The sequence below is a fragment of the Muntiacus reevesi genome, chromosome 2 (genome assembly GCF_963930625.1).
Source record: "Muntiacus reevesi chromosome 2, mMunRee1.1, whole genome shotgun sequence".
Lineage (NCBI taxonomy): Eukaryota > Metazoa > Chordata > Mammalia > Artiodactyla > Cervidae > Muntiacus > Muntiacus reevesi.
Window position 1 is genome coordinate 130,163,742 of NC_089250.1, and position 16,271 is coordinate 130,180,012.

A 16,271-nucleotide genomic window follows, 5' to 3' on the forward strand; every position below is an offset into this window, starting at 1 on the left:
TGACTATTAATATGATAGATATTATTGAATGATTCAGTTTTTTCAAAATTTATAGTAAAGTGTCTAGTTGTACAGAATCCAATAGTCAACAATAGCAGCATTCAGCAATTGCAATGTGGCTACTGCTACTACTAAGAAGCTGAATATTTTAAGTTAGTTAATTTTAATTTAGATAGTGAGTGGAACTAATGACTACTCTGTTAGGTTTTGAAGATATAATATAGCAAAGGAAAAAGTGCTGAACAACGTTGATCTAGCTAAGTGTATATTAATTTTAATAATTTATCTGTCTACATAAAAACAAAAGAAACTAAAATCATACCATCTGTAATTAATTGCTATCTTACTTCTTCATTTTCAAATGTTATATCTTTTTCTTGACTTACTTCAGTGGTTGGGATGTTTAGTTCCACACTGAACAGAAATGGGGGTAATATGCATCTTTATTTTCCTCTTGATCTAAAATGAAATGCTTCTCATATTTCATCCTGAGACACACATATATACACAGACACACAAAATTTCTATCAGAAATACTTTCAGTATTGAACAACAATAAAGACTGTGTTAAGCCAATCTGTTTAAACAAGATGCTTAAGCACTTGTTAATTCTGAGCAAAGCCATGTGGTTTTAAGTGGCATTTAATAAATAAAATCTTTTGATATATTTTTTCTAATGGTAGCATACAAGGTATATTGAATAGAATAAAAACAAAATCAAAATGCATCTCAATCATTATTCAAACTCTGAAGTTCTGTCTATAACTCTTACTCAATTTTGGTTCAATGCATTTATGGAGAGAGGTTTTTTGATGTAACCCAACTGCCAGGACATATGCATAAAGTTTTATCAGATATTTTTCATGTTTAACTGTGAATCCTTGGGTACTTTATAGTCTGATGGGGGTACAAGACATGTTTTCATGCAACTGGAATGGATGGATTGAAAGTACAGGGAACTAAGATCTCAGCTTCTTCCTGAGGCATCGTCAGGGACTCGGACTTCACCACAGCATCCTGCCTCATTTTAGAAAACAGTTTGTATGGGTTTAGTGGTAGGAAAAAATATATTTCAAAGATTAATTTATGATTATTACTCTTTGTGCAAATGTGCTTTATGAAAAAATAAAAAATGCATTATATTTAAATTAAGGAACTTCAGTTCATTTCAGTTCAGTCGCTCAGTCATGTCCAACTCTTTGCGACTCCGTGGACTGCAGCATAGCAGGCTTCCCTATCCATCACCAACTCCCGGACCTCACTCGAACTCATGTCCTTCCAGTTGGTGATGCCACCCAACCCTCTCATCCTCTGTCATCCTCTTCTCCTGCCTTCAATCTTTCCCAGCATCAGGGTCTTTTCAAATGAGTCAGCTCTTCACATCAGGTGGCCAAAGTATTGGAGTTTCATTTTCAGCATCAGTCCTTCCAATGAATATTCAGGACTGATTTCCTTTAGGATGGACTGGATGGATCTCCTTGCTGTTCAAGGACCTCCAAGTGTCTTCTCCAACACCACATTTCAAAAGCATCGATTCTTCGGTGCTCAGCTTTCTTTATAGTTCAACTCTCACATCCGTACATGACTACCGGAAAAACCATAGCTTTGACTAGTGGATCTTTGGTTGCAAAGAAATGTCTATGCTTTTTAATATGCTGTCTAGATTGGTCATAGTTCTTCTTCCAAGGAGTAAGCGTCTTTTAATTTCATAGCTACAGTCACCAACTGCAGTTATTTTGAAGTCCAAGGAAACAAATTCTCTCACTGTTTCCATTGTTTTCCCGTTTATTGTCCAGGAAGTGATGGGACCGGATGCCATGATTTTAAGTTTTCTGAATGCTGAGCTTTAAGACAACTTTCTCCACTCTCCTCTTTCACTTTCATCAAGAGGCACTTTAGTTCTTCTTTGCTTTCTGCCATAAGGGTGATGTCATCTGCATATCTGAGGTTATTGATATTCCTCCCAGCAATCTTGGTTCCAGCTTGTGTTTCATCCAGTCTGGCATTTCACATGATATACTGTGCATATAAGTTAAAAAAGCAGGGTGACAATACAGCTTTTATGAATTCCTTTCCCAATTTGGAACCAGTCTGTTGTTCAATGTCCAGTTCTGTTGCTTCTTGACCTGCACACAGATTTCTCAGGAGCCAGGTCAGGTGGTCTGGTATTCCTATCTCTTTAAGAATTGTCCACAGTTTGTTGTGATCCACACAGTCAAAGGCTTTGGCAGAGTCAATAAAGCAGAAGTAGATGTTTTTCCGGAACTGTCTTGCTTTTTCAATGATCCAGCCGATATTGGCTATTTGATCTCTGGTTCCACTGCCTTTTCTAAATCCAGCTTGAACATTTGGAAGTTCACAGTTCATGTACTATTGAAGTCTGCTTTGGAAAATTTTGAGCATCACTTTGCTAACATGTGAGATGAGTACAATTGTGTAGTAGTTTGAACACTCCTTGGCATTGCCTCTCTTTGGGATTGGAAAGAAAACTGACCTTTTCTAGTCCTGCAGCCACTACTGACTTTTCCAAATTTGCTGGCATATTTAATACAGCACGGTAAGAGCATCATCTTTTCAGATTTGAAATAGCTCAACTGGAATTCCATCACCTCCACTAGCTTTGTTCATAGTGATGCTTCTTAAGGCCCACTTGACTTCACATTCCAGGATGTCTGGCTCCAGGTGAGTGATCCCACCATCATTATCTGGGTTATCTGGGTCATGAAGATCTTTTTTGTATATTCTTCTGTGTATTCTTGCCACCTCTTCTTAATATCTTCTTTGCTTCTGTTAGTTCCATACCGTTTCTTTCCTTTATTGTGCCCATCTTTGCATGAAATATTCCCTTGGTATCTCTAATTTTCTTGAAGAGATCTCTAGACTTTCCATTCTGTTGTTTTCCTCTATTTCTTTGCATTGATCACTGAGGAAGGCTTTCTTATGTCTCCTTGCTATTCTTTGGAACTCTGCATTCAAATGGTAATATCTCCTTTTCTCCTTCGCCTTTTGCTTCTCTTCTTTTCTCAGCTATTTTAAGACCTCCTCAGACAACCATTTCACCTTTTTGCATTTCTTTTTCTTGGGGGTGGTCTTGATCACTGCTTCTTTTACAATGTCAATAACCTCCATTGATAGTTCTTCAGGCACTCTGTCTATCAGATCTAATTCTTTAAATCTGTCACTTCCACTGTATAATTGTAAGGGATTTGATTTAGATCATACCTGAATGGTCTAGCATTTTCCCCTAATTTCTTTAAGACTGAACTTGGCAATAAGGAATTCATGAGCTGTGTCACAGTTAGCTCCCGGTCTTGTTTTTGCTGACTTTGTATAGGGCTTCTCCATCTTTGGCTGCAAAGAACATAATCAATCTGATTTCAGTGTTGACCATCTGGTGATGTCCATGTATAGAGTCTTCTCTTGTGTTGTTGGAAGAGGGTGTTTGCTATGACCAGTGCGTTCTCTTGGCAAAACTCTGTTAGCCTTTGATCTGCTTCATTTTGTTCTCCAAGGCCAAATTTGCCTGTTACTCCAGGTATCTCTTGACTCTTACTTTTGCATTTCAGTCCCCTATAATGAAAATGACATCTTTTTTTGGGTGTTACTTCTAGAAGGTCTTATAGATCAACTTGAACAAGGGAAAATGAGCTTGAAGAAAAGGATATCCATTTGTAGTTGTATGGCCTCTGTTTGCATCAATGTCTGTTTCATAACATTTTCTAAGGAAAAGCCAGTTTGGTGGTAACAAGGAAAATATCTTTGCCATGTTATCCTTTATAAATTTTTAAATGTATATCAAAGCAAGTTGACTAAACAAAACATACAGGTTTAGAAATTTTCAATTCTACAACTTATTTATCTGCTCCTAAACCTACTCTCATTACTATTTTCATTCTCTGTTCCTTCCCATTGGGACTTATGTGTGTTCACCTTCTACTTCTTAAAACTTAATATAATGACTTTAATACAGTAATATTAGAATACACATAATTAACATACTAAACAAACATACATTATTATGTAATTAATAATCATGGAAGCTAAGTTGCATGACCTGAAAAACAAGGTTAAGGAAGAAAATGTATGCCTGGTTTTAAAAAATCTTGGATGTGTCAAAAAATTTCAATATATTCTCACTACTTCTCTCCCAGAACCCCTACAGTACTCTGAAATATTACCAAGGGAGTCAGTTCCTGTGGTGTGATTTCCACGCTATTTCTATGCATACATATTACAAAACTCAAAAAAGATAGCACCACTAGTACACTTGTCTTCAGCTGAAACTTCTTCCAAACCACCTCTTTGAGGCAGTGCTGTAATCTGCATTAAGAGAGTAGTCACAAAAGTCTGTCAGAAACTCATCTTCAGGATAAACATACCATTTCATGATAGCAAAGAATTAGAAATATAAGGGCTTTGCTGGTGGCCCAGACAGTAAAGAATCTGCCTGAAATGCATGAGACCTGGGTTCCTTCCCTGAGCAGAAAGATTTCCTGGAGAAGGAAATGGCAACCCATTCTAGTTGTTACCTGGAGAAGTCCATGGACCAAGGAGCCTGGTGGGCTCCAGTTCACCAGGTTGCAAAGAGTCAGACACAAAGAGAAAGCCTAACATACACATACACACACACACACAAACACACACACACACAGAAATATAATATGGGGAAAAAAAATCCAGGATTTCCATTTATGTAGACATATCAGTGACTTCTAGCATCATGCTTATTATACTATAGCCACCAGAGCTTACCTTTCCTTTACTGATGATAAAGAAGGTGTCCCCTCTTGCACCTTGCCTGATGATATATTCCCCATTTTCATAGTGGGTCTGAAAAACAGAAACAGTAACAGAAAAATAAACTAAGAAAGAAGTAATTTACTAAACAGCTCAACCTCTTCGAATAGTATTAGCTCCTAAAGGAGAAATTCATCCTCATGGAATTTTACCCGGGGCTAGAATCCATCATTATTTAAGAATGATTAATAGTCAGTGAACACAATGATTACAAAGAAATCACTTCTATCCTGCTCATCTTAAAAAACTATTTTTTAAGTGCCATTTTTCTGGGTGATTATACCTTCAAATTCATTCATTTTAATAGCCTGATGAAAATATTTCTGTCTCCCATCATCTGAGCATGAAATAAAACAGCAGAACTGATCATTAAACATGTCTTTTTGTATTATTTTATCTGTCATTTCCATTTGGCTTTAGTGTTTTTATGATGATAGCCTTTTTTTTCTTTTTTGCCTTCTGAGAAAGTCCTATAGTATCTAGCATTTTTAAAGATCTTCATTTTGAAACAAGGTTGATTTTTTGTGGGTGTTATATGGCATTCATCACTTTTTAAGGCACTGCTTCAGCCTTTAATGTCCTGCTTCAGCAATTTAGATTTGGCCGTGTCAAACAGAATGTCTGTAGTTTATGTACTGAGTCCTGGTCCAGCATCTGTGAGCTTGTAAACCACCAAACCAGGAGGAAAGTAAGACTGCAAGAGGATCATCATAGTCAGTGTATCAGTATTCTGATTCGCGCACAGTTACTAGGTCGAGACCCTGAATGAAGGTTGGTCCTGCAATGAACAAAAGTAATTACTATAAGCAGAGGTGAGAGGAAGTATGTTGCTTGGTCAGGAGATATAACAGAAAACTGAAACCTTCACCATCTGGCCTGGTCTTTCTCTGAAGCTTAGCAAGGGAGGCATATTTGGGGAAAGAAAATGTTACTTTGTATAGTCCTTCAGAAATAGATTTCACAGTTTGCAAGTAATGCTCACCAGGCCAAAGGCTGTGATTTGTCCTGATACTTCAACACTGTTTCTTGATATTTTATTCACTCTTAAAATTACCTTTCATTAATACTAGCTATGAAGAATAGCCATGCTTTTCCTTGTACATCAAGAAAATTAACATACCACCTAATCTGTTAATTGTTTTTTAACTCATGTATTTTCCTAATAACAAATTCTCTAAGTAAAAAAAATTCCTCCTTATTTCTTTTCCCCAATTTCAACCATTAGATGGTATACAGAGTCTGGTGTGTATCTTTCAAGACTTTTTCCTATGCTTTTAAACATTTATCAAAGTGCATATAAATATTTATTTCTAAATAAAAATAAGATCATATAATACATATTCTTCAAGTGACTTATTTTATTTAACAAAATATCTGTGCTCCATTTTTAAATCTTGTTGCTTAGAAAGCTACAGAGGAAATCTCTTTGCGATATGTGGATTTAAAAAACAAAATCACAATAGTCTATTTTCATGTATTCATTCAAGAAACATTTCTGAATGACTTGGAATCAGGCCTGGTTATAGTCACTAATGACACAAAAATGAGCAAGACAAAAATCTCATGTTAGTTCCATCATAGAGCCTTCCTTGAGAGTGGTGATGTTGTATAGCACACTGTCCAATATAGCAGCCAGTAGCCACATGAGATTGAAATGTTGCCAGTGTGACTAGGAAACTAAATTTTAACATATTTATATTAATTCAAATGTGGATACTCACACATGGCTAGTAGCCACTACCTGGATAGCACAGGTGGTAGATGGGGTAAGGGTGGAACACCTTCCATTCTTGACATGTTTCTTTCTTTTGAATAAGCTCAATTAGTAAAACTCAGGACCTCTTTCTGCCCTTTAACTCACTCTGTACCAGCGGAGATGGGCCCATTTACCTGACTGATAAATCTGGAAATAATCTGTATGCTCATCTCAGCCTCTCATCACTTTCAGGTGGGTGGATGCCCCCCACAGGGGGCTGGCACTCTCTGCCACTTCTCCAGGGCAAGAATCTTCTCCACTGCACAGTGAGCCTGCCCCTGTCTGGGCTTCTGTGACAGGACAAGTAAGTCTGCTCAAACAGAGGTCCAGTTGGGAAGCCTATTTATCTCTCACTCCTAAGCTACATTCTAGCCTAGAGCTTATTAGTGATAATAATAATTATAATATTTCCTCTGGAGAAGGAAATGGCAACCCACTCCAGATTCTTGCCTGGAAAATCCCATGGACAGAGGAGCCTGGCGGGCTATAGTTCATGGGGTCTCAGAGAGTTGAACACAGCTGAGAAACTGAACACACAGTTTAGTCCACAGTTTAGTGATATTTCATCCATAATCCACAGTTTAGTGATATTTTAGTCTCATTTATTTCCCTCTGGGTGTTCACTGGAAGGACTGATGTTGAAGCCGAAACTCCAATACTTTGGCCACTTGATGTGAAGAGCTGACTCATTCAAAAAGACCCTGATGCTGGGAAAGATGGAGGGCAGGAAAAGGGGACGACAGAGGATGAGATGGTTGGATGGCATCACCGACTCGATGGACGTGGGTTTGAGTGGACTCCGGGAGTTGGTGATGGATAGGGAGGCCTGATGTGCTGCAGTTCATGGGGTTGCAAAGAGTCAGAAATGACAGAGCAACTGAACTGAACTGAACTATTTCCCTCTAGTTGAGAATGAATACTTCAAATCTTTGTTTTTTTTTAAGACTCAAAAGAGCAATTTATTATTTACTAAATGTTAATAAGATTATTCTTTGGTTTCCCATGGTGTCGACTGGGCTAACTGCAAGGTATAATGCCTCATGCTTATGAGCATTTGATGCCAGTTGCTGGCTGGGGGCACAGCTAGGACTGCCAGCCTCTGTTTTGCCCCACATGAGCCTCTCTATGTGGCTGCCCAGTCTTCTTCATGGCATGGTAGTTGGCCCCTGGGAGTGGGCCAACTTCTTAAATGGCAGCTTGCTTCCTGTGATGGAAAGCAGAAGATGTCAAGCTTTCCCAAGGCCCCAGTCCCCTATCATATATGCTGCATTCAATGAGTTTCAGCAGGTCCCACACTGATTCAGGCACAAGGGGAAGGGATTGCACAAAGGTGTGATCCCTAGTAGATATGGTCCATCAGTTCAGTTCAGTTCAGTTGCTCAGTCATGTCTGACTCTTTCAACCCCATGAATCGCAGCATGCCAGGCCTCACTGTCCATCACCAACTCCTGGAGTTTACTCAAACTCATGCCCATCGAGTCAGTGATGCCATCCAGCCATCTCATCCTCTGTCATCCCCTTCTCCTCCTGCCCCCAATCCCTCCCAGCATCAGGGTCTTTTCCAGTGAGTCAACTCTTCACATGAGGTGGCCAAAGTACTGGAGTTTCAGCTTCAGGGTCAGTCCTTCCAATGAACACCCAGGACTGATCTCCTTTAGGATGGACTGGTTGGATCTCTTTGCAGTTCAAGGGACTCTCAAGAGTCTTCTCCAACACCACAGTTCAAAAGCATCAATTTTTTGGTGCTCAGCTTTCTTCACAGTCCAACTCTCACATCCATACATGACCACTGGAAAAACCATAGCCTTGACCAGAGAGATCTTTGTTGGCAAAGTAATATATCCACTTTTTAATATGCTATCTAGATTGGTCATAACTTTCCTTCCAAAGAGTAAGCATCTTTTAATTTCATGGCTGCAATCACCTTCTGCAGTGATTTTGGAGCCCCCAAAAATAAAGTCTGACACTGTTTCTACTGTCTCCCCATCTATTTCCCATGACGTGATGGGACCAGATGCCATGATCTTAGTTTTCTGAATGTTGCACTACGGTCCATCAGGAACTGCCAAAACACAGTCTGGCATACATCTCAAACTTCAAGTGTACTGAACTGAGTTCCTGGCATCCTTTTTCTAGTCCTACTTCTCCCAAACCCAGTGCCAACTTCAATCTTTCTGGGTGCTTGGGCCAAACACCTTGGAGTCATCTTTAGCTCTTTTATCTCACAGGCCACAAATGCTCTGTCAACAGACCTGGCTACTCTATCTTCCAAAAATGCCCAGAATTCAATCATGCCTCATATCTGTGGCTATGGCTGCCATCTTTTCTTACCCAATTCATGCAGTCATCTCCTAGCTAGGATCTCTGCTCTGGCCAGGCCCCTTCAGTCCCTTCCCCACAGAGCAGCCAAGTAATCCCATTAGCAATCAGTGCCTGCCCCTCTGTTCACACCCCTGTAGGGCCCTTCTACACATGTGCAGTGTCCTACAGTAACTACAGTGCACTAATAGTTCCTGTTTGCTTTTTCTTTTATTGCTTCACTGACCTCACCTCCCACCTCTCTCCCTCTCATTATGCCTGTTCTGTTCACACCACTTTCCTTGATGTTCCCTGAACACCCAACGTGTAGGCCCACCTTAGGCCCTTTGCACAGACTTTTCTCTCTGCCTGGAAGGTCCCTCCATCCCAGGTAGCTCATGACTCTTTCATATCTTTGCCCAAATGTTGCCTTCTTGATGAGATCTTTCTCAAACTTCCCTTTAAATCTGTTTGTCTTCTCTGCACTTGTAACTCTTCTTAATTTTCTATGTAGCACTTACCACCTACATCTGTCAGAGTTCTGGCAGAAGAAACTGCCCCTTGGGAGAGGGAGGTGATTAAAGAAGGATGAATGATGGGAGTGAGGAATAGATTAGGGGATCAAAGAGGGCTGGTGGTAAATGGCCAGGGAGCAGGATTACTGGACTCTGCTGAGGGCTGAAGCCATGGGAGAGATAAGCTCAACAGGAGCAGAAGCTGTAGCTTCTGATAAGGAACATCCACTGCCAAACCCCTGCTTGGTTTGGGGAGATCTGAGGGGTAAATACCCTGACTTCTCTCTTCTCTACCTCCTAGTCTCCTGCTGAAGTTCTCCTTGGCTGAACTCAGCTGGAAGTTGTGAGACAATGGAGTCAATAGAGCCCTTCTATTCAAATCAGCTTCTAGGCAGAGAGAAGGGCCAGGAAGAGTGACAAGTTTCAGGTCCATGTTGAACATATCATTCAGTCATTTATCAATGTTTTCCTCCACTAGAAGGAAGGAACTCTATGAGGGATTCTTATGTTGCTCTCTGTTGTGTCTCTTGCCACTAGAAGAATGCCTAGGTATTCACTAAATATTTGTCAAATGAACAGTTTACATCATAAGACTACTTAGTCTATCATGTAACAAGAAGTCTGAAAATTGAGCAGTTCCAAGGCTGGTCAGTTGGTTGGCTCAAAAAGTCCTGTGAAAGACCAGGTTCTTTCTCTGTTTCATTTGACTTGTCCTCACTGGAGGGGTCCTTATGGTTCCAGGATGACTGCCACAGCTCCAATCATCACAGTTGGGTCAGAAGCAGAAAAGGTGAGTTTCTCATCTTACCACTACTTCTAGGTAAAAAAATCTCAGAACCCCCTAGCGATCATGTCCTTATGTCACCACTGAGTTGCATGCCTATTCTTAAATGAATATCTGGTGAGATTAAATAATGATTCTAAGTGGTTCTTATTAATCAAGCTCACCCACTAGGGCTGAAAAGAAACCATTTACATGAAATAAAACTCTGGAAATGAGAAAATGGAAAGAAGGGATTGTGGAGGCACCCAAGAGGGTATTTAATTCATGGGGAAACCCAAACAGACTATGAAGGGTCAGGGCTGAGATGCAGGTGGAACGAAGAGAAGGGGCTAGTCAAGCTGGGACGGTAGGTTGTAAGAATAGATTCAGAGTCCACAGAATCTGTCTTCAAAGATCCACTGAGCCATGGTGAAGGACAGGGAGGCACCTGCTCCCAGGGACAGTATGGTTACTGACCGAACTGAATGGGGGAGACCTGGGCTTGATCCCTGGGTTGGGAAGATCCCCTGGAGAAGGGAATGGCTATCCACCCCAGTATTCTTGCTGGAGAATTCCTTGGAAAGAGGAGCCTGGTGGGCTACAGTCCATGGGGTTGCAAAGAGTCAGACATGACTGAGTGACTTAGCACAGTGCAGGAGATGACCCTCAGTCTCCCAGGTGGCGCTAGCGGTAAAGAATCTGCCTACCAATGGAGCCACAGAGGACTCAGGTTCTATCTCTGGGTCAGAAAGATCCTTGGAAGAGGAAATGGCAACCCAGAATACTCCAGTATTCTTGCCAGGATACTTCCATGAACCAAGGAGCCTGGTGAGCTACAGACTATAGGGTTGCTCAGAGTTGGAAGCGACTCAGCACACATTCATAGATGATCCTAACAGATTTCTGGGGAATGTGCCCCAGCACTTGACCCCCACCTTCTCCCAGAAGCTCCAGCTCTGGTTGAAGCTGGAGTTCAGAGCCAACCAAGAGCTATGGCAAAACGTGACTTCCTCCTCATCTTTGGAGTTATGGCTCATCTCATGGATGCTTCACAGTAACTATAGAAGGGGTTATAGTTAAAACTCCTATGGTTTTAGCAAAACTAAAGAAAATATAGCCTAAGTAACTGTCTCAAGGTCACACCCCTGACAAGAAGTAGAGTGGGACCTTTGCTTTTCACATTTCATGACAACCTGTGGAGGAGATGGAGGGAAGGTTAGGCTATGCCCTGACCCCATCCATCTCCCTGTCTGTTGCCAGGCAGTTTGGTGTGGGCAATGACCAGGCTCTATTATGTTGCAAAGAAGAGAGGCATCTAAGTCACCTTCAGTGACACAGAAATAGATACTTCACAACCTCCTAGTCGAAAGTGATAGAAATTCAACCGCAACTGGTAAGTGAGAAGGTACTGAATCACAAAACAGCATAGTCCAAACTTAGTGGTGTCTGAAATGGCTGATTCCAGGGGTTAAATCATGGGGGTCAGCTCTCCTCTCCTCACAGCTCTGTGTGACCCATGTTAGCTTTTCATGAGGCTCTAGGGCATGCCAAGATGACAGTGGGCTTCCCTCATGTTCCAGACAGCTGGCTCTTTCATGATTCTAATTCCTTTATCCCAGAGAGCAAAAAGTTTGGCAGGGATATCCATAATCTTTTTATTTAACTCATGGATATTATCTAATCACTTTCATAAGGTTTTATAACTCCAAACCCACAATTGCTGTATCAGTTTTTTGGTTTACACACATAGGCATGCATTGCTCATATTTCTATGCTACATAAGCTCATAAAACTCAAAGGTCCAGAAAAGAGCCTCTGGGACAGTGGCCAAAGGCAGTCCAAGTTGGGGAGAGATGACATCAATGGTGTCATAATACCAGGACTCTAATGGCCATGCTATCCTGAATCATTCAACTGTGCCTGAGGGGAAGAGGATCATGCATGCTGATTCTTCAAGAGTCTCTCTAATTATGGTCATCAAATGCCAGCAAATTCACTGTTTTTTGAAGGTCACTTTGCCATTTTCTTATTTCAAATTAAATCATACAAATACACAGAATTTAGAAAGGGAAGGAATCTTAGCAATTAGGCAGGTTCTTTTACGGGTTTCCATAGTTATGAGAGGATAAAAGCCAAACTCCTTAACATGGCCTGTAAGACTATAGCCTGCTCCATGCCACCCTTTTCAGCCTCTTCTCCTCCCCAACCCTTCTGTCCAGCCCTGCTGGCCCTCGTAGGTCCCCTTGTCAACTGTGTCACACTCCTTTCCTACCATCAGGATTAAGCCCTTCCATTGCTGTGTACCCACTGCTTCTCGCCTAGTTACAGCCTAATTCTTTTTCAGACCTTAGCTTTACCTGACCTGGCATATCCTTCTCCACTAGACCTACACCCACACCCACACCCACACATACAAAATCAGGTCTCCTTCATTGCCCTTTTCTGAGTTTGTAGCTATTTATCTATTTATATATTTTTGTAATGTTTTCCACCAGATTATAAGTTCTACTGAAGGCAAGGACTGTAGTTGGTTTTGTTCATTCTAATATCTTCAGAGCCTAACGTAGAGCTTGGAACAGAATGACCACTCAAAAAGAATGAGATTGGGTCATTTGTAGAGATGTGGATGAACTTACAGTCTGTCATACAGAGTGAAGTAAATCAGGAAGCTAAAGACAAATATTGTATACTAGCACAGATATGGGGAATCTAGAAAAGTACGACAGATGAACCTATTTGCAGGGCAGGAATAGAGATGCAGATATAGAGAAGGGCCGTGTGGGCACAGCAGTAAGGGGAGGGTGGGATGAATTGGGAAATTGGGTTTGACATAAATATACTACCACGTGTAAACAGATAGTGGGAGCCTGGTATATAGCACACGGAGCTCAGCTCTGTCTTCTGTGGTAATCTAGATGGGGTGGGGTGGAGGGAGGGTGGAGGAAAGTCCAAGAGGGAGGGGGTCTAAATATACATATAGCTGATTCACATTGAAATTCAACGTTGAAACTAACACAACAATGAAAAGCAATCGTACTCCAGCAAAAAACAAAAACAAACAAACAAACAAAAAAACCACACACCTAATTAGATGAATGAAGCTTCATCTCCATCTTCCTAGCACCACCCGTGGTCAAATCCAACAAAAGGCCTCCACCTCCCATAACTGTGCTGAGACTAGCTGTCTTTCACTATCTCGTCTGCTCACTCCCCAGTCCAAGCCAAAAATCACATCTTGTATTTTCTTAGTCCTCCCATCTGGCCTTCCTGCTTTGGCTCTTGCCCATCCATCCTATTCCACACCATTCCATCTAGCTTTCTCTTGACAACCAAAATGACCTTTCAAATAGCAAATCAACTGACATCACTTCACTGTCAAAAACTTCCAATGGCTCCTTGCTACAATAGCATCCGTAGCAAACTACTACAGTTTGTACAGTTCTCTGTATTGTGGCCCCTATCTCTGCATCCTCATCCCCTCCCATTCACCCTCATTCATTCTGTTTCAGAAATGCTGGCGCTCTCTCTGGGCTTTCCCTCTGTGCTTAGACGATTGGCTCCATCCTCAGAAGTCTACATCAGTATAGTCCATCTAGAGTACTCCCCTCAAGGTTGGCCATTATCTTATTCTCAGCAGCTAGGTCTCAATAAGGCCTTTCTTTACCACTCTTATAACGTGCCCTCTACCCTCATTCATGTTCTATCCTATACATGTCCTTGTTTTACATTTTTTATTTTAGAAAGTTCTCTAAAGCTGTGTGATTGTGCTTTGCTGCTATGAAAAGGCCACTGGACACTTCAGTGACTACTTGATGACAAACACAGCTGCAAACCACAGCACAATGGAGTCTCTGCTGAGAAAGTCTTCTATCACAACCTTCATGAATTGAGGCTTTTTTTCTTAATTGCTGGAACCCTCTCCCTCTGTCACCTGCTGCTCAGAGGATTTAGAAAACTTCACATTATATCCATTGTTTGACTTAGAACAATGCCTAGCACACAACAGGTATTCAATGTATAATCTAGAAAAAGGATAGATTTGGTCCAAACTCCTGTATTTTGAATGGGAAAGCTGGGTTATAAATCATAGATTATAGGATGGATAGAGAAAAGGAATTGACAAAATGTCTAAATATAACCTAGGTATTCCCCAAAGGTAATAACTTGGAATAAATATTTCCAAAACTTGTGAATTAGGAAAAGTTAGTCTTCTTTTTGTCACTAGAAAAAAGAAATGAATATAGATTTTATTATTGATAAGGATATGTAGATTCTCAGAATTTAACATTAATATGTAAATATCCACTTAGACTTTTTCAAAATTCTGTATATTATGCTGACACTTGGCAGAAGGCTTAGTACAACACTGGATACAGCACTTTGAGGCCTTGGGAGCTATTTCTTGGTGAATGTATGATTCATTTTCACTGTTCAGATAAGACTTATAGCTATTGATATCAAACATGTACTGTTTGGAGGGTTTCCCTGGTGGCTAAGATGGTAAAGAATTTGCCTGCAATTCAGGAAACCAAGGTTTGATCCCTGGGTGTGAAGGTCCCTTGGAGAATTGCTACCCATTCCAGTATTCTTGCCTGGAAAATTCCATGAGCAGAGAAGCATGGTGGGCTATTGTCCATGGGATTGCAAAAAGCCAGACACAACTGAGTGACTGACACTTTTACTTTTTCATACCTGAGCTTTAACTAGTGTTTTATTTTCAGCCCTCAACTCTAACATAATCTTTAATTGAAATTCATTTAATATAAATTAATATAAATAAAGGACTAAAATGGTGGACCTAACAGAAGCAGAAGATATTAAGAGGTGGCAAAAATAAACAGAACTATACAAAAAAGATCTTCACAACCCAGATAATCACGATGGTGTGATCACTCACATTCACCTAGAGCCAGACATCCTAGAATGTGAAGTCAAGTGAGCCTTAGGAAGCATCACTATGAACAAAGCTAGTGGAGGTGATGGTTGAGCTATTTCAAATCCTGAAAGATGATGCTGTGAAAGTGCTGCACTCAATACGCCAGCATATTTGGAAAACTCAGCAGTGGCCACAGGACTGGAAAAGGTCCGTTTTCATTCCAATCCCAAAGAAAGGCAATGCCAAAGAATGCTCAAACTACCGCACAATTGCACTCATCTTACACACTAGTAAAGTCATGCTCAAAATTCTACAAGTCAGGCTTCAGCAATACATAAACTGTGAAATTCCAGATGTTCAAGCTGTATTTAGAAAAGGCAGAGGGACCAGAGATCAAATTGCCAACATCCACTGGATCATCGGAAAAGCAAGAGAGTTTTAGAGAAACATCTATTTCTGCTTTACTGACTGTGCCAAAACCTTGGACTATGTGGACCACAATAAACTGTGGAAAATTCTAAAGGAGATGGGAATACCAGACCACCTGACCTGCCTCCTGAGAAATCTGTATGCAGGTCAGGAAGCAACAGTTAGAACTGGACATGGAACAACAGACTGGTTCCAAATAAGAAAAGGAGTACATCAAGGCTGTATATTGTCACTATGCTCATTTAACTTATATGCAGAATACATCATGAGAAACACTGGGCTGGAGGAAGCACAAGCTGGAATCAAGATTGCTGGGTGAAATATCAATAACCTCAGATATGCAGATGACACAATCCTTATGGCAAAGAAGAACTAAAGCGCCTCTTAATGAAAGTGAAAGAGGAGAGTGAAAAAGTTGGCTAAAGTTCAACATTCTGAAAACTAAGATCATGGCATCCAGTCCTATCACTTCATGGCAAATAGGTTTGGAAACAGTGGAAACAGTGGCTGACTTTATTTTTTGGGGCTCCAAAATCACTGCAGATGGTGATGGCAGCCATGAAATTAAAAGATGCTTACTCTTTGGAAGGAAGTTATGACCAACCTAGACAGCATATTAAAAAGCAGAGACATTACTTTGTCAACAAAGGTCCCTCTAGTCAAGGCTATGGTTTTTCCAGTAGTCATGTATGGATGTGAGAGTTGGACTATAAAGAAAGCTGAGCACCAAAGAATTGATGCTTTTGAACTGTGGTGTTGGAGGAGACTCTTGAGAGTCCCTTGGACTGCAAGGGGATCCAACCAGTCCATCCTAAGGGAGATCAGTCCTGGGTGTTC

The 16,271-nt window shown here is 40.8% G+C and overlaps 1 protein-coding gene across 2 annotated transcripts in view; it reads right to left on the reverse strand.

Annotated features, from left to right (window-relative positions):
* Positions 1 to 16,271, reverse strand: part of PRKG1 (protein kinase cGMP-dependent 1) — a 1,324,229-nt gene that overhangs the window by 235,819 nt on the left and 1,072,139 nt on the right. For both annotated transcript variants that reach the window (XM_065922836.1, XM_065922835.1), the window contains exon 6: positions 4,753 to 4,830. In XM_065922836.1, coding sequence (XP_065778908.1) covers positions 4,753 to 4,830 — 78 coding nt within the window. The remainder of the gene's footprint in view (positions 1 to 4,752; positions 4,831 to 16,271) is intronic.